The 18,167-nt window shown below is 54.0% G+C and overlaps 1 protein-coding gene across 1 annotated transcript; it reads left to right on the top strand.

Annotated features, from left to right (window-relative positions):
- Positions 1 to 2,135: 2,135 nt before the first annotated feature.
- Positions 2,136 to 17,833, top strand: Fam131c (family with sequence similarity 131 member C). Its single transcript, XM_032895166.1, has 7 exons — positions 2,136 to 2,317; positions 13,113 to 13,228; positions 13,770 to 13,805; positions 14,051 to 14,144; positions 16,018 to 16,200; positions 16,432 to 16,539; positions 17,041 to 17,833. Exons 1-7 carry the CDS (start codon positions 2,296 to 2,298, stop codon positions 17,295 to 17,297), a joined length of 816 nt encoding a protein of 271 aa, XP_032751057.1. The 5' UTR covers positions 2,136 to 2,295; the 3' UTR covers positions 17,298 to 17,833.
- The last annotated feature ends 334 nt before the right edge of the window (positions 17,834 to 18,167 follow it).

Raw genomic sequence — 18,167 nt, 5'->3', positions numbered from 1 at the left:
TCATGGTGAGTCAGAGCCCTGCCTCCAAGCCACATCCACTCATTCTCGAGAGGGATAAGAAAGGCGGACACATCTGCCTGCTCGGTACCAGGTCACATGCTTGGGATGGGACCAGAGCTTGGCCATAGGCAGATCTGTCTTTCCTTCTCTACACAGGCCCGGGAGCACCCTTGACACCAAGTGAGCCACCTGGATGTCCTTATGATAAAGGATGGTCCCTTCACAGCCACCTCAGCGAGGCCAGGCTTGGAGAGCAGAGTACACAGGCCCTGGGCAACACTGGAGAACAGACATTCAAGGTGGTTCACACGTGCATGTATTTGGTGATTCATACAAATGCTGGTCTTCAGTTCCCTCTGTGAATATAGGGGTTGTAGTCATTTGTGTTGCTGTTGTCATAACGACAAGCCTTTGGGGTCCTCGAGGGATTGGCCACCAGGGCTTCTAGCCCTTTATTAGAACAATACGGTATTTCCTCATAATCCAGGCACAACCTTACGCATACTTTCTTTTCTTCTCCCTTTTCTTTTCTTTTCTTTTTTTTTTTTTTTTTTTTTTTGAGGCAGGGTCCCAGGTAGCCCAGGCTGACCTCGAACTCACTGGGTAATCAAGAATGACCTTGAACTTCTGATCCCCCTGATTCTACCTCTCAAGTACTGGCATTGTAGAAGTGAGCTCACTCTTGCTCCTGCCCGCTGTAAGTCACCGGTCTTGGGATTACCCATGTCACCTGCTGTCTTATGAATGCTGTTGTGCTGTGTTGTGTAGGGAGCAGTGATGTCCACACGAGTTCCTTTCAGATTCAATTGTGTGTAAGTAACACTGTCTGTATGAACCGAGTCTGCATTCACACCTAGGTCTGACAACACAAGGGCCGGCATAGAACCGTCTCTACTCTGACTTTACTCAGTAGCGCAGCTCCCCAGCCCTGGGCAGTCCCCACCAGGCTTGGCTTCTGCTCTGCACAGGATCTTCAGACCCTAGCTCTAAGCCATAGTCATCCCCCAGGGCTGTCTCTAGTGATGCATGTCTAGTAAACAGACCCAATGACTCCTCTGCCTGGAGACAGGAATGTCAAGGGTGGAGTGAGGTGACATTTACCTCAGACACAAGGTACTCCGGGCCTGACAAGGTTTGCCACAGCACATCTGGTCACTCTCTCCAAGATCCTGAATGAGTGCTTGGAAATGCACACTGTGCATATGTGTGAGAGGAGGATCACACGTGCTCACACACACACACACACACACACACACACACACACACACACAGCCACGCAAGTGCCAGCCATTCCATGACAGAAGTTCTAGGTGGAACTTGCCTAGATTTCTTTGCACTGGAAGATCCCTAGGAGGTAGCCTACCTTCTTGCATGAGACCTCTTATCCAGCCAGGAGGCCACTAGTGCAGTGTCTTGGTCCTCTCTCAGAACTCCTGCCCTGGGTCACATCATGCCATGATCAGGTGGCTGACCACCAGGGGTGGCACCAGGAAGTCTGACCACCAAGTTTGATCCCCTGGACTCACATAGTGGAAGGAAAGAATAGACTCCCCCAAGTAGTGTACTTTGATTTTTTTTTTTTTTTGGTTCTTTTTTTCGGAGCTGGGGACCGAACCCAGGGCCTTGCGCTTCCTAGGTAAGCGCTCTACCACTGAGCTAAATCCCCAGCCCCGTACTTTGATTTTTGATTTCCCTATTCTCTCTCTCTCTCTCTCTCTCTCTCTCTCTCTCTCTCTCTCTCTCTCTCTCTCTCTCTCTCTCTCTCTCTCTCTCTCTCTCTCTCTCTCTCTCTCTCTCTCTCTCTCTCTCTCTCTCACACACACACACACACACACACACACACAAATAAAATAAAATAAAACTCGGTCTTCCTCATTATGCACAGTAGGCTGCGGTTCATCCTTGCAGAATTCCCCCTTCCCAGCCCTCTCCCCTGACCTTGAGCTTCAGAAAGCAGGCGCTACTCAGATCTGAAGCTAGAAGTCTTCCTTATAGGGCCGAGTCCCCGTTAGTTTGGTTTGCGGTACTTTGGTTAGCGACAACAGGTGCACGGGCACGGAGGGGGCGGGGCGCACCCCAGCCCCGCCCCCTCCGCGCTCCCCGGTTCCCCGCCCGCCGCGGTGTCGCCCGGCCTTGGCAGCTGCGGGCGCGGCGCGAGGCGATCCGGACACGGCGGCGGGGACGACGACCCAGGAGCGAGCGGAGGTCGAGCCGCGCAGCCCCGGCCCGCGGAGACATGAGCCCGCGACCGCCCACCGCACCCCAGGCGCAGTGGCTCGGCCCCGCCACCCCGTGATGGGATCCTGCGTGTCGCGAGGTGAGGACAGGGCGGCCAGGGAAGCGGCGAGGGGCGGGAGCACCAGCTCTCAGCTCGGGAAAGCCAGGGTGGGTGTCCGCCCTTCATGGACCAGCTGCGCCCCAGAGGACACGGTGCCCCACGGGGACAGAGCCCGGGAGGGGGCGAGCAGCACGCAGAGCGGGCGGAGGTCTCCACACCCCACGCCCCACGCGGCACCCGGCAGGTGGCATGAAGCAAGGTCCCGGTGCCATGCTTTCTTCCCCGCAGCTACACGCCTCCTGCAGTGTGCCTGAGAGGGGAGGGAGGCTTCCGGTTCTTTCTGGTCCTCTTATGGGCCACTGAGCTCCAGCAAGACAGACAGACTCCCTCTCCTCAAGATGCAGGCCTTTCTAGCCCAGGATCCTTTCCCCTCTCGGGGTGCCTGTATCGTTAGCCCCAGAAGGCAGGAAGGGGTCAGTAGGGATGAACAGGTTATCAAGCTCGCCCTTCCCCACTCTTCCCCACCCTCATCCCTAACTCCATCCCCACCCCCACCCCTGCTCAGGGGACAGGAGAGGACAGAGGACAGCCGATGTTCCCAGTAACCCCTGGGCCTTTGTCTCTCACCTGGCACCTTGGTTATTCCAAGGTGATTCCAGGGAACTGGAGTGACTATCCCATATCTGTGGGGTTTGGGGGGTACCGTCTGTAAATGGGGGGGCCATAGGATCTCTCATAAATGCTGAGGGGAAGGCTTTTGTCTTGGAGTAATATTTTAGGAGAGGTTGGGGAGGTGTGGAAACAAGCCTGCAATCCCATCACTCAGAAAGCAGAAGATTGAGAGTTCAAGGCCAGCATCCACAGCATAGAGAATTTGAGGCCAAACTGGGCAACATGAGCGCATGTGTCAAAAACAAAACAAATCCCCCCAAAAGAGGTTGGGCCATTGCCCCACCTGGGACTCTTACCCGCTGTGGGAGCAGGGGGCGGGGCTGGGAGTGGGAGTGTACAGAGGTCAAGTCTACTCACCCCAGCCCCAAGGTCTTGGAAGACAGCTACTGCACAGGTCACTCCCCTAATTCACCTAGGCAGAGAAGGGTAATGTAGCCTTAGAGTGGGCTGGACAGACCCCATGGGGACCTTGGTCTGGGGACTGTTGAAAAGCAACCCTCTCCATTCTCTGGACTCTGAGGGGGTTCTGCTCTCAAGTTCCTGAGGTGGGGTGGGAAGTGGTATTCAAGAAAGTGACTCAGGTGGGCCCTGGAAGGTGTCAACACGGCGGCGCGGTGGGGGGGGCAATGGGAGGGCGGGGTCAGGCTGTATGAAGTTGGTTCAAGCTGATTGGTGAGGACATGTTACCTCCTGGGGTGTCAGGGGGCTGGGTGTCAGTGGAGCAGTTCTGGAGGAGAAAGCGATGAAGGGTCTTTCAGTTCCACTCAGAATCTGAGCTGTCCCCGTAAACCCCAAAGACTCATGGGTAGTTGCTCACAGAGGCAGTTGAGGGTGTGAGGTGTCTGGATGTTTCCTTAGTGACCAGGTCCCTTCTCCATCCCTTGGCCAACCCGTGCCCGAGTGCACTGCCCGGTGAGCTCAGGAACCACCGAGTACAGGATAGAGGCTAGACGGCAGGATGCCTGCCAAGGTCACACTGGTTGAGACAGTCTCCATTCTTCATCCTGTACCCGGGCTTCCTGAGTATTATTTAACCTTCTCTCTGTCCGAGATGACAGACCCTGATGGTCTCAACGTGCACCCCAGCAACTTAGAAGCGAGAGGTCTGGGGGTACAAGGACAGAGGACAACCCTTCTTCTAAAGACCCAGCTGATGACCCACTGGGCAGAGGTCACCTGCTCTTCTGTCATTTTGGACAGTATTGTGCCTCACTGGGTTCTACTCGTAGGCACGAAAACTAACGGGTCAAACACTGTCCTAGTCCCCATTTTACAAGACTAGGAAACCTTGCCTAGGGCCACAACCAGGGTCTAAATTCTCCACAGCTGGGTCATCAGCCACAGCACCACGCAGCCAGCCCTTGGCCTTGTGGAGCTCAGGGTACCCTGGGATCCTCGGTTCTCAGCTCTGCACACCTGTACCAGTTGCTGACCAAAGTCCCCACCTGCCAAGGGTTTCTGGGAGCCATGTGCAGAGCCCGAAGTGGAGGCCAGGGGTCATGAAGTTTGTCCTGATGTTTCAGGGAGCCTAGAGCCTGCAACTACCTCGGTCTACCCGGTCTCCCCCACTCCAGGTCCAGGCCACCCTACCCAGCTGTCAGCCTCTGCTGCTGGGCTAGGGCACCAAGAGTCCCCAGTCCCTGCCCCACTGTTCCCCAGTGTGTAATCGTAGCGTTGATTGGGGATGGGAGTGGTGTGGGAGTGTTAGCATTGGGTGGGGGAGGGGTTTCCATGTGAAGTCACCAGAATCACCCATACTGACCATCAACTGCCATCAACTCAGTACCTTCTTCTCCGGTGGGGTTAGCGTGTCAGCCTTCCCACAGACGATTACTCCAGGCTTCTTGGTAGGAAGGGGGACCCCTCCTGCCTCCGAGGAAGCAGTAGTGCCAAGCATTTGCGCTGAAGCGACTGTGGGATACGGACCACGCGCCTACCGCATCTAAGAACTAGTTTGTACTCCTTATCTATTTCTGTTTTTTTAACTTTTAACTATTTTTGAGTCAGGGTAGTGCCTGGCTGGCATTGGACTCAAGGTCATCCTCCTGCTTCCGTCTCCCAAATGCTAGAATCTCACGTTTAGGCAAGGGTGTCTGCCCTATTTTTTTTTTCTTATTTAAATAGGGTCTTCAGTAGCCCAGGTAACCTTGAACTTGCCCTATGACTGAGGATGACCTTGAACTTTTGATCCTTTTGCCTCCGTTTCCCGAGTGCTAGGCTTACAGGCTTGTACCACCGCGCCTACGTGTGTGGTGCTAAGGGACTGAACCCAGGGCTTCACGCATGCTAGGCAAGCACTCTGTCAACTGAGGCACACCCAGGGCCCCCAGCTCATCTACCACTCATTGGATGCTTATCCTGAGCCAGACTGAGCTAGCCTTTGCTCTCCTAACTCAGTTAGTTCTCCTTGGACCCGGAAGGCAAGTGGGTTCAGAGAGCAGCAGAACCTCACCCCAGGTTGCCCAGATGCAAATCCAGGCCCTGTAGGCCCCAGTGCTGTGCCCCCACCCTCCACGCTATGTGTTCTCGAAGGTTCCCTGCTCTCCCCTGAAGCACTTTGTACGTGGCTCACAGATCGGAACAGATTTCTGGGGTCACTCAAAGGCCTTGTGTCAGGCTAGGTTTTGCTGGCACTGGCAGTGGTGGGCAGAGCAGAACAGATAGGAAGTCAGTATCTATCCCTCTCCATCTCTGGGTCCCTCTGTGCCCACCTCTGCCCCTGGTTCTACAGCGTCTCTATCCACCCCCTCCTACCATATCCCTCCCTTAAAGCTGACCAGTCAGCCTCCAGGCCTACCCTGGGGTGGGGGTGGGATCTCTAGTGTCCAATGCACTGGTTGTTAGGACGGCAGACACTGGCCACTGAAGACTTTCTTCTGAAGAGTCAAACATCTGATATGTCCTCTAAAAGTTCAATCCTCGGGGAGGACCAGTTAGGTTTAAAGAAATCTAGTGGGGCAGGTACGTGTACACACACACACACACACACACACACACACACACACACACACACCCCAGAAAAAGATGACCGGAGGCCCCTTTCTGGAGATGGGCACTATTTGGTGGTTGGACTTTCATATTGCCCCCAAGATTTGGGCTCTGACCAAATCGTTTACTCCCCGGTGCCTTGGATAAGTCCCAGACTTCATTTTCCCATCTGTCAAATGGGTATGCTGCTACCTACTTTGCAGGATTCCGAGCGAAATCATAGGTGAGGAACCAACTGGGTGACTAACCCAGAGCAGATACTTAATAAACAGGCAGTGTGTCCTCCCAGGCCAGGCTTCCCCCTCAAGGGAGTCACCTCACCTCATTGGCTTAGGCCAACCTGGCAGGCTACCTGGCGATGGCGAGACAGGAGTAGACTGAACCGAGGAGGGGAGACAGATTGGAAAGGAGCTGGGGTGAGTGGAAGCCCTTGGTTGGGGATAGAAAGAGATTCCTGGGGCACCTCTGAGCTCAGCCAACCAGACTGTTACATGACCATCCTGGCCCAAGGTGGTTTGGGAGGACATTGGAGAATGGTCCTCTGCCAAATTCCGGGGCCTGCTCTCCTGGCCAAGAGGCCAATGGCTCACGCTTCTGGTCTCTGTCTGTAGGGACCAGACGGTTCCCAAGGCAGACTCCAGTCCAGGAACAGGACTCCGAAATCCCAGTGTGCAGAAAGACAAACTGAGGCACTGAGACAGGGTTGTTCCTCTGAGGGAGCCCTGGCCACCGCAGTGTTGGTTTCTTTAGCCCTCAGCATGGAAGGGAAGAGGGTCACATGTGGGGAAGACGTGACCGAGTCTGGAGATTGAGCCCAAGGCCGCTTCTCCCCAGAGCCAAGGGCAGCTAGCATGTCATGGCTGGAGGGACCACCTGGTGCATCCTTTTGCCACAGGTGACGGGAGCCCCTCTGGGGAGGCCGCCTTCCAGGGAGGCAGCACCCAGGCCCAGCTTGCAGTTCTCTTGTTTTTCAACTCCTGTGCGATGCTGGGAGAGAGCCCTCTTCACTTCGCCTGCACTGCCATCTCCCAAGTGGCCGCAGGCTAATTCTCTTGCTTCTGAGAAACACTCTGGGTGCAGGTGGCAACCGCAGTGACTAACAGGGTGGGACACAGAGCCCCTGTGGATAGTTATGTAAGCTCTGGACAGCTAAGAAGCAAGTGAGAGGAAACTGAGGGGCTGTGCCTCAGAGTCAGGCAGGAACCAAGCAGGAAAAATAAGGTCGGTGGGGAAGCGCTACAGCGTGAGGAGCCCAGGTTAGATGTTAGCCAGAACTGTCTGGGTGGTTAGTCTGACTGTCTGATTGGGAAGCAGAAGGGTGGAAGGATCTCTGTATGACACCCCTTTCCTGGAAGGAGCAAGGGGGGGGGGTCTTCAGGTTGCCGTGGCAACCGGAGGGTGGTCACTCCTGTAGCCAGGAGGAGGTGGAAGAGGGAGCAGGTTCAAGAAGGAGCCTCTGACCTTGAGGTCAAACGAGTAGGGTGTAAGCTGTAAAAGAAGGGGAGTGTCACCTCGCGACTCCCTCGGGAAAAGCTTCCAAAATAGCAGGCATTGGAGGTCCCCTGGGGTGTCCCCCAGCCCCACCCTGCGTGACAATGTGTTTTTCCAGTCACCAAGGCCAGGTCCCAGCAGGACTAAGAGCAGCCTGTGATTTCACCCTGGGCTGCTTCATTACCTGGCGTCTCTATGGCAACCAGCCCATGACATCATGGGGCTAAAGTCCTCAGGGGCAGAGGGAGACTTTGTTAGGGCGCTTGCATCCCAGATGGGATGGAAGGCAGGCAGGCGGGGGAGGGGCTGAAGCCAGGAGGCCTCCAGCCCACCAGCACCCCAGCCAGCCTCTGGTGTCACCTGCTGTGCTGGCTCCTTGTCATCCATCCCCCTCACCCCTTGCTCTGCAGCTGAAGTGCCCAGGGAGTCCAGAAGCACCCGGACACCCATCCAAGTAGCCAGCACCACCCTGCAGCTAGAGAGACTCAGGCTTTGCGCAACACGCAGAATTCCAGAACTTTCTGTTTGGTGTGGTGTGGTGTGGTGTGGTGTGGTGTGATATGGTGTGGTGTGTGTGTGTGTCTGTGTGTCTGTGTGTGGTATGTATGTGTGTGTCTGTGTGTGTCTTTGTGGTATATGCTGTGTCTGTTTCTGTGTGTGTCTGTGTGGTATGTGATGTATGGTGTGTGTGTGGGTCTGTAGCATACTGTGCGTGGTGAGTGTTTGTGTGTGTGTGTGTGGTGTGGGTGTGTGTTGTTGTATGTCTGTTTCTATGTCTTTGGGGTGCATGGTATGTCTGTGTGGTATGTGGTATATAGTGTGTGTGTGTGTGTGTGTGTGTGTGTGTGTGTTGCAGTGTCATCCAGGTTGACTTGGAACACACCATGTACTCCTGGACTGGCTTCTAACTCCTGACCCGCCTGCCTCAGTCTCCAACACTGAGACCACAAGTAAGAAACAACACCATACCTCGTCACGGCTTGCAAACTTTAAAAAAAAAAATTCTTTTTATTTATATGAGTACACAGTAGCTGTCTTCAGACACGACAGAAGAGGGCAGCAGATCCCATTACAGATGGTTGTGAGCCACCATGTGGTTGCAGGGAATTGAACTCAGGACCTCTGGAAGAGCAGCCAGTGCTCTTAACCACTGAGCTATTTCTCCAGCCCCAAGTTTTTTTTAATTAATTTGAAGAAATACTTTATGTGTGTCTTGCCTGCACCGTGTGTGTCTCTAGTGCCTAGGGAGGCCAGAAATCCTGGAACTGGAATTTCAGATGGTTGTGAGCTGCCATGTGGGAGCTGGAAATTAAATCCAGGTCCTCTGGGAGAGTAGCCGGTGCTCTGATCACTGAACCATTTCTCCAGCCCCTGATTTCTTTTTCCTTTTTAATATGACCCTTTTTGTTATGTTTTTGTATAGGGGTGTATCCGTATGACATTATATGTGTGAGGGTCATAGACCAACTTTCAGGAGTCAGTTCTTTCTGTCACCTTATGGCTGCCAGGGATGGAAGCCAGATCAGCAGCAGGCACATTTACCCTGGTCGAGCAGATTCCATACTGTTATTTTATACCTTAAGGCGTAAGGTATGGCCCACATAGCTCATATATGTTGCGGTAAAAATTAAAAAGGAAGTTTTCGGGGTTGGGGATTTAGCTCAGTGGTAGAGCGCTTGCCTAGGAAGCAAGGCCCTGGGTTCGGTCCCCAGCTCGAAAAAAAAAAAAAAAAAAAAAAAAAAAAAAAAAGGAAGTTTTCTATCAGTTCCTGAGAGCCAGATCTGCTCGCTTCAGCTGCTACTCTGCCATGCGGTCTGCAAGCCGCTCCGCTCTCTCCAGGCTTTTAGCCGTCCTCTCCACCAGGTCGACTAGGTGGTAGTTACCACTCCTGGCGCATGTGTGCATGCATGCACGCGCGCACACACACACACACACACACACACACACACACACACACACACACCTCATTCTGCTGGCCCTGTGAGTTCTCACTCTGTGCAGGCAACAGAACCAGATCCACATGCTCCAAACTGCTCTCTAGTGGAACTGTTTGGGAAGGATTGGGAGGTGTGGCCTTGCTGGAGGAAGCGTTATCATTGGGGGTGGGGTTTGAATTTATAAAAGCCCATGCCATTTCCGGTTAGTTCTCTCTTGCTGCTTTCGGCTTGCGTATTGGGATGAGTACCATACCTGCCTGCCTGCTGCTGTGTTCCCCTCCGTGATGGCTGTGGACTTCCCCTCTGAAACCATAACCCCCTGATTAACCATTTCTTCTATAAGATGTCTTAGTCATGGTCTCTTTAGCACAAAAGAAACACAACTCAGACAGACCTGTAAGAACAAATGTGTGTGTGTGTGTGTGTGTGTGTGTGTGTGTGTGTGTATACACATATAAAAGATGTATTCATTTTATGTATATGCATACACTGTAACTATTTTCAGACACACCAGAAGAGGGCACCAGATCTCATTACAGATGGTTGTGAGCCACCATGTGGTTGCTAGGAATTGAACTCAGGACCTCTGGAAGAACAGTCAGTGCTCTTAACCACCGAGCAAATATATTTTTTCTCTTGACCCAGTGTGCACAGCTAGAAAACTCTCACCTGTGGGAACCCCCCAACCCACACACACAGACAGGAGTACATGCCTGTGTGCACATGACACACAGCTTCTTCACGACACAAGGCTGAGCCTCAGGCTGCTTCTGGCTCAGATAATTTCCGTTCTTCCATTCTTATTTTATTTCCTGGTGAAAAGCAGGCTGGGGATGTAGTTCAGTGACAGAGTGCTTGCCCACCAGGCATAAGGCCCTGGTTGTGATTTCCAGCTAGAGATCATTCAAATAAAAAAAAAAAGCCACAAATAAATGAGAAATAACCCTAGTGAATAGCTTGCATGACTACTAAAGGACGGCCCCCAGCCCCCCCATGGAGTCCTTCCTTTGTAGACTTGGGGGGCGCTGGAGCCCAGAGAAGAGCAAGGATAATTTAGGGTCACACAGCCAGGACTGGCACTCAGCAGACTGCTGGGCACCGTGAGTGTGAACACATGTTTCATCCCTCATTCTCAGAACCCATGTGGTCCTCTCCACCCTGCCCTCCTTATGTCTGGGTCACTTTGGGTCAGGAGAGGACACCGGCCATCACCTTGCCTTCTTCCATAGTGTCCCAGACAGCCTGGCTCCAGCCTCTCTCCCTTGGCTGCGCACCCCAGCCTTGGGCAGGTCCCAGATCCTCTGGGCTCTTTCAGAATGTAATTTGGCTGAAAACTCTCACCTTGACCGCAGGCCTACACTCACCTTCCTCCCTGCAGCGAGGCTGGATGTTCCTGTGGTGTTAATTCTGGGGACTTCCCTGTGTTGGGACCCCTCTCTTCTCTGACCTGTCTGTGGCTGGAGGCATGGCTGGAGACAGCCCAGCTGTTTAATCCCTCTGGAGTTCTAACTAAAGCCGGCTTGCTGCACTGATGTCTGAAGCCCCTGCTTTCTTCCTTTGAGAAGCCCCTGATGAGAGCCTGCTGTGTGCTGGGCAGGTGCTGGGGCTTCTGTGACGGAGTGAGGGCTGGGGGGGTCGTTCAGTTGGAAAATGGGCTGGAGAGATGGCTCAGTGGTTAAGAGCACTGGCTGCTCTTGCAGAGGTCCTGAGTTCAATTCCCAGCAACCACATGGTGGCTCACAACCATCTGTAATGAGATCTTTACAAAGAACATTAGAAAAGTTTATAGCTGAGCTGGTGTGCACGCCTTTCACCCCAGCACCCAGGAGGCAGAGGTAGATGGATCTCTGAACTCAAGTCCAGCTTGGTCCACAGAGTGAGTTCCAGGACAGCCATAGCTACACAGAGAAACTCTGCCTTGAAAAACCAAACCCAAACCCAAAACAAACAAAAAGTCTTATTTTATGTGTATGGTGTTTGGCCTGCGTGAATGTCTAAACACCATGCATGGATACCCAGAGACCAGAGAAGGGCGTCGGATCCTCAAGAAATGGAGTTACAGGTAGCTGTGAACTGTGCTGTGGGTGCAGGGAAGTGAACCCAGGTCCTCTGGAAGTCTCTTAACTGCCGAGCCCTCTCTCCAGATCTCCAAACTCACTCTGTAGTCCAGGCTGTGCTCAAACTCACAGAGATCGGACTGCCTCTGCCTTCCTCATGCTGGGATCAAAGGCGTGTGTCACCACCACTTGGCGAACCCCTTTAATCCTAGCACTTGACAGAGGCAGGTGGATCTCTGTGAGTTCAAGGACAGCTGATCTACATAGAAAGTTCTAGGCCAGTCAGGGCAAGTTAGAGCTACGTGGTAAGACCCTGGATCAAAAATATAAGTAGGGGGCTGGAGAGATGGCTCAGTGGTTAAGAGCAGTGACTGCTCTTCCAGAGGTCCTGAGTTCAAATCCCAGCAACCACATGGTGGCTCACAACCATCTGTAATGAGATCTGATGCCCTCTTCTGGTGTGTCTGAACAGCTACAGTGTACTTATATATAATAAATAAATAAATCTTTAAAAAATATATATAAGTAAAAAAATTTACAATAGAGGGGGTCCATTGGCACAGACCTATAGCTCCAGCTGCCTAGCAGGCTGGGGCAAGAAGCTCAAAGACAGCCTGGGCTATACATGGAAAGTCTCCATCCCAAGATGGATGGCAGGAGAGGAGAAGGGCTCAGAAGCCTTGCGTTTATTTATTTAATATATTAGTTCAGAGATGAAGTCTCATGTAGCTCAGGCTAGCCTCAAACTTGCTGCATATCCAGGGATGGCCTTGAACTTCTGATCTGCCTGACTTTACCCTGGACTGCTGCTGGTTGTTAGATATGTTACACAAATACTCTACCCACTGGCCTTTTCTTCCTTCCTTCCTTCCTTTTTTTTTTAAGATTTATTTTAATATATATATATGTATACACACACACACACACACACACACACACACACACACACACACACACACATATACACTGTAACTGTCTTCAGATACACCAGAAGAGGGCATCAGATCTCATTACAGATGGTTGTGAGCCACCATGTGGTTGTTGGGATTTGAGCTCAGGACCTCTGGAAGAGCAGTCAGTGCTTTTAACCACTGAGCTATTTCTCCAGTCCTGTCTGTCTTCTGTCTGTCTGTCTGTCTTAACAAAGTATACAATTTCAGCCAGGTTGGGACAGTGCACGCCTTTAATCCCAGCACTACTGAGGCAGAGGCAGGCAGATCTTTGAGTTTGAGGCCAGCTTGGTCTACAGAGTGAGTTCTAGGACAGCCAGGGCTACACAGAGAAAGCCTGTCTCAAAAAGGAGAGGAGGGAGGGAAGGAAAGAAGGAAGGAAGGAAGAAAAAAAAACCAAAATAAATATGCAATGGATATGATACTTTGTAGCTGAGGCTGGTCCAGCTCCTGGGATTCAATGTTTCTCCTGCTTCCCCTCATAGCTGGGTCAATAGGAGTTCATTGTAACCCAGGCTTGTCTATAATACTACTGGGTTTTGAATGTTCATTCTGTATCTTTTACTGATTAGTTTATCCCTTCAGCTATCTTTTGGTCAAATCCATTTTTTTCCACACATAAAGCAGAGATGGTTTGACACCTTTCCCCACCCCCTCCCCCGCTCAAAAGCCCATTTCTTTTCCTTCCATATCGCCACCCATATAGATTTTTCTAAATTTCTCTTGTCACTATTTCCAGATCTGTTCACAAGTGCCCACAAGAACTGCCCCAGGCCCCAGGGCACAGACCTCCTGAATCGGGACCTGCCCTCCAGCCAGCCACCCGCCATTGCTCCGGACCATGTTGCTGGCAAGGTAACTGGCCAACCTTCACTCTCCTGCCTGCCCCGACTCCAACTGCCCTTTTATTTCCCTGAAGCAAACAGAAATCATTCCCAATTCCTTCCTTTCTTGCCAATTCCAGCTTCTCCCTGGGCAGTAGGGCACCGAGGGATCAGTGTTCAGCTGGATGAGGGCTCTGCATGGAGCTGGACATCAGGGACTGGGTCAGGCTTACTTAGAAAACACAACCCCACTCCAAAGGTCTTCCTGTCCAAAGTAACTCAACCTTGCAGACGGTAGGTTCTGCTACAAACCTAGGATAACTTAGCATCTGTCCCGAACTTCTCAAGAGTACAAGCAGGAAGAGCCTCCACGTAGATCTGGAAGGTGTAGAGAGAGGTCCTGCTATAGCAAGGGGTCCTGTAAGGTGGCCACATCTTGACCTCTCAGAGCACCACAAGCTGGACCTACCTGCCCTGAAGGACTTCAGGACACAGCCGTGTGCAAGCCGCCCCACCCCCACCCCGGGCGCCCCGGCCCTGACTGATCATCCCCCTTTCTCCTCTTGCTTCAGGACAAGCAGATGGATTTCTGTTGGGATCCTTGGCAGGTCAGTGTGCCCAGCTGACATCACTGTCCCTTCCTCTCCTGTGCTCAGCCCAGGTCCACAGTCCTGCCAGCCCGGGGAAGGAAATCTTGTGGGAATGGAGAGGATCTCCCTACCTTTCTGTGTCTGACCCCTGGCCAGCTTCTGATGAGCAGATCATAAGAATGATCTGCGGGGGAGTGAGGGGTGTCTTCTGCCTGTCTGTCCGTCCTTCCTTCCTACCTACCCTCCCTTTCCTTTTTCTACAGAGGTGCTTCCAGACCACCAATGGCTACATATCTGACTCCAGAGCTTGCCCCAGCAACTACAGCGTGGCTGCCCTGGCCACCTCATCCCTTGTGGGTAGGTCAGGATAGCCCCCTCCAATCCTTACAGCTAGTACGCTCTTCCATGGACGGACGTGCTACAGAAGGCAAAGGGACACAGGGATGCCGGGTTTAAGTTCTTCTAAATTGCCAGACCTCAAGCTGGGTTCCTTCTCTCGGGAGTTGAACTGCTGAGTGTTCAAGCCCCGGAGGTGGCTCAGAGGGGAGGGTGCAGGCTGTGGGTGTCTGACCGCGTGGTCTCCCACGTCACCTTGGGTCTCGTTCCCTAGAAGCAGAACCTGAGGTGGGGACTGTGTCCCCCAGGGGATTGCTCTTGGGCGGATCCCTGGGGAGTGAAGGAAGCTGAAGGATTTTGCTCTGTGGAGACTTGGTTACAGTTGTGGGACTCTCTCTGCCTCTGCCCACTGGAAGCCCTGCAGCATGGTAGCCTGAAGGCTCAACGGCACTTAAAACCAAGTGTCTCAGCTTCATTTTGCTCCCTGTCCAGTCCTCGGTTGCCCATGAGGACGGTGTCACCTTGGGGGGGTGCGAGGCTACCCCTAAAGTTATGGTAATTCTCTGAATATGATGTGATGTACCAGGAAGCCAGGAGCACCTAGCAGCAGTGGCTAAGGGAAGGGCATGCATGCTGGAGAGGGGATCCAGGCCGCTGTACACCTCGGCTCCAGGCAGCCCTCTGCGCCACCTACCAGGCTGCTTGGCCCATCAGCTTCCCCTCACAGCTCTTTCCCAAACTGTACGCTTCCACCACACCAGATCCTTCCAAGTTCCCAGAAGGCCTGGCTGCCTCCCTCCACCTCTGTCTCTGCAGCTTCCTCCTCCTGAAACTCCTGCCATCCCCCTTCCCTGCCCTGAGAAACACCACCTCTCCACAGTCTGCAGCCAGCACCACACTGGGCGAGCAGGTCTCTCCTTCCTCCTCATCTCCATCATTGCCAAGTTCCTGGTCCCTCATTCCTGTGCCAGTGTCACCTGACCTTGTGACTCGGGCTCCCCTAGGCCTTTTGCCTGCCTGGCTTTAGGGACTCTGGGGACGCCCAGATCTGTTCCCCAGCTCCTCGGTTAGTGGAGATGCGAAGCTGTTATGGCTTCCTTGTCTCCATCATCTCCCACATCCAACCAGTCAGCCCGTAAGCTCCCCCAGCCTTTCTCCTGTCTAGCCCTGGCCCTGCCTCTTGCTGGGTCCCTACAACGGTCCCTGACTGCCCCATCTCCACCCTTGAACTCCAGTCTTTCAACTGACATCCCACGCAACAGATCTAACCCACCTCTTCCCTGGTTCCTGTCTGGCTGTGCCGTGGCGTGGCTTTCCATCGTTGTATAGACAATACCAAGTCTTCACCTTGGCTCTCTAGTCCCTGTCTGGCCTCTTGTTGCCCCTGTGTCTTACCCTTGTGTGGTGCTGAGCCAGCTCTTCTGTATCTTCAATGTCACCTCCTCTGTGAATTCCTGCCAGCCTGGCCACCAACTGTCCCATCCCAATAGGCCTTCAGAGAGCCCAATTCCAGTCCACCTCCTCCAGGCAGTACTCCCTGATGCTCCTCCACTCACCAGAGTCTCAATCCACAGAGCTGGGAGCACAGGGCAACTCTCCCAGGACTGTCCATCATGAGTGGAAGGTGCTGGGTCACATGGCCACTCGGAGAAAGGAGTGGTTTGAGAACCTGATCCAGATTCAATAAGACATTGGGAATGGTGGCCGGGGGGGGGGGGGCGCATACGAATGGGAGGGACATTGTAGTGAAGGAGGGGCCATCAGCTGCGGAAGGCACAGGGTAGGATGTGAGTTCTGAATTGGCCATGGTTCTAGGATGGTCTGGGGTATTTGGGTGTCATGAGCTGGGGCTTATGTTGGGACGGTCACCTGATAGCTTTCCATGGCTCCACAGGGGTGGTGCAGAGCATCAAGGACCACATCACAAAGCCCACAGCCATGGCCCGCGGTCGAGTGGCCCACCTCATCGAGTGGAAAGGCTGGAGCGCCCATCAGTCAGGCTGGGAGCTGTCCCCGGCAGAGGACGAACATTACTGCTGCCTCCCGGACGAGCTGCGCGAGGCACGCTTCGCTGCGGGTGAGCCGGGGTTTGAGTGGGTGCGCAGGGGGATCTGGGAGAGAGGTCTACAGTCTGAAGGTGGGCCTGGGCGAAAATGCAGTAAAAGCACAGGATGTCGGCGGGTGGGGCACTCGGTGGCTTCCTCTATCACCTGGGACAGCCCAGAGAGACCCATATAGGCATAGCGCGCCCCCTTCCCACTCCTTGCTCACCGAGTCTAATCTTGCTTTTCCCCACCGCCGCCGCCAGGTGTCGCTGAGCAATTTGCCATCACGGAGGCCACTCTGAGTGCCTGGTCCTCTCTGGATGATGAACTGCAGCCCGAGGACAGTACCCAGGGTGCCTTCCAGCTCCAAGGTACAGCAGGGATATCAAGGCAATGTGGGTGGAATAGCCCTCAGGGTGACACCAAGGACACTCAGCAGGGCGGCTTACATTCTTCCCCTGTAAGCTGGGGCTGGGGGTTCCGGCTCGCACATTCCCAGGGGCTGCCCAATCAGAAAGGAGAGACTGGGTGGGGCGCGCCTTGAATCACACTAGGTGGGTTGTGGATCCTGCTTTCCCAAGCCTGTGTCCCGGTAAGCTTCCCTTGGTTTATCTCACGTGATTCTCCCTATGACCGGGAGGGTAAGGGACAGAGGACCAGAAGGAGAACCCCTTGTCACAACACCTGCTTCCTGCTCTTACCCTCTCTGCTCCCTGTCATGGGGAGAAAAGCTGAGCTGAGAGATTTGGAGACCTGCCTGAGGTCTCATAGCAATGACATAGCAGGCCTGGCCTGACCTCCCGCACGCAGGGAGGTAGGGCACAGGATGCAGAATTCCGTCTCTTCCTCTGTACCCCCTTTCGGTGTCCTAGACCTCGAGAGTATCTACCTTCAGGACAGCCTCCTGAGTGGCCCCTCACAGGATGACAGTCTCCTAGCCTGCTCCCCTGGCCTCACCCTGGATGATGGCTGGCCCTCACCAGAGGAGCCCCCGAGCCCCACCCAGCAGCACCGGCAGCGGCTGCCAGGGGCCCGTGGGCCTGAAAGCGGGGCCCACATGCTTGGCTCGCTGGCGTCGGTGGACAGTGGCTCTCTTTCAGAAGAGGAGGATGAGGTGTTTTACAACTGAGGCAACCTGGCCAGTGCGTTGTCCGCACATCCTGCTGGGAGCCCAGCTGCAGCAGTGTACCGCGGGGCATCTCCCGACTCCTCAGTACAAACGCAGGGTGGAGCGTGACAGGGATGGTGGCTGGTAACTCCTGTAGACCACTCAGTGCCTCCGTGGACCTGCCCACAGCCGGCTCCAGGACTCTAAGCAGACGCCAGGGCAACCAGCCCCAGGAGAGCTGACAGTCGGGGTCCCAGGGGGACCCCATGCAAAGATTAAGAGGATCATTTGGAGGGAGGGTCTGGGGAGCCAACCCTGACCTGGGCGCAGCCCTCCACATTCAGGCTGAGCATCTGCCTCATGGAAGGTGGGACAGTTTCTCCTGGACTCCTTCAGTCTCTGGACTGTCTGTCTGTCCTTCCTCTCCTACCTGGTTCCTCTGTGACCACCACTTCCCCCATACTCCCCAGCCAAGAGGACCCGCGTCTTCTCCCTCACACCCCCTCCCTCTCCCACGGGGTTCTCATGTGACATTAAAGTAGTGTGTTCATCCTGGATGAACTTGACCTGGTCTTCCTGGGGGAGGCTGGTGGCTGAGTTCTGGATGGGGGTCTGAGGGATTAGGGATGGCTCCTACCTCCACACACAAACACCTGAGAGGCCTCAATGGAGGAGGCCAGGTCTGTCTTGATGTTGCAAAGTGCCACACCCAGGGATCCTGCTTTACCAACTGTACCACAGTCAGGGAGACTTGAGTCTGGAGGGCAGGACCACACGCATACAAGGTCCTTTGACACGTGAGGCCAGGCATCAGAAGACCTGGTAGGGACTCTCTCACCCTTCTGTCTGCCTGCTAAGGTGCAGAGACTGAGGGGCCCCAGGCCTAGCCGG

The sequence above is a fragment of the Rattus rattus genome, chromosome 1, assembly GCF_011064425.1.
Source record: "Rattus rattus isolate New Zealand chromosome 1, Rrattus_CSIRO_v1, whole genome shotgun sequence".
NCBI lineage: Eukaryota > Metazoa > Chordata > Mammalia > Rodentia > Muridae > Rattus > Rattus rattus.
Note: the sequence above shows the minus strand (reverse complement) of the source record. Positions and strands in the feature narration are given on the sequence as shown.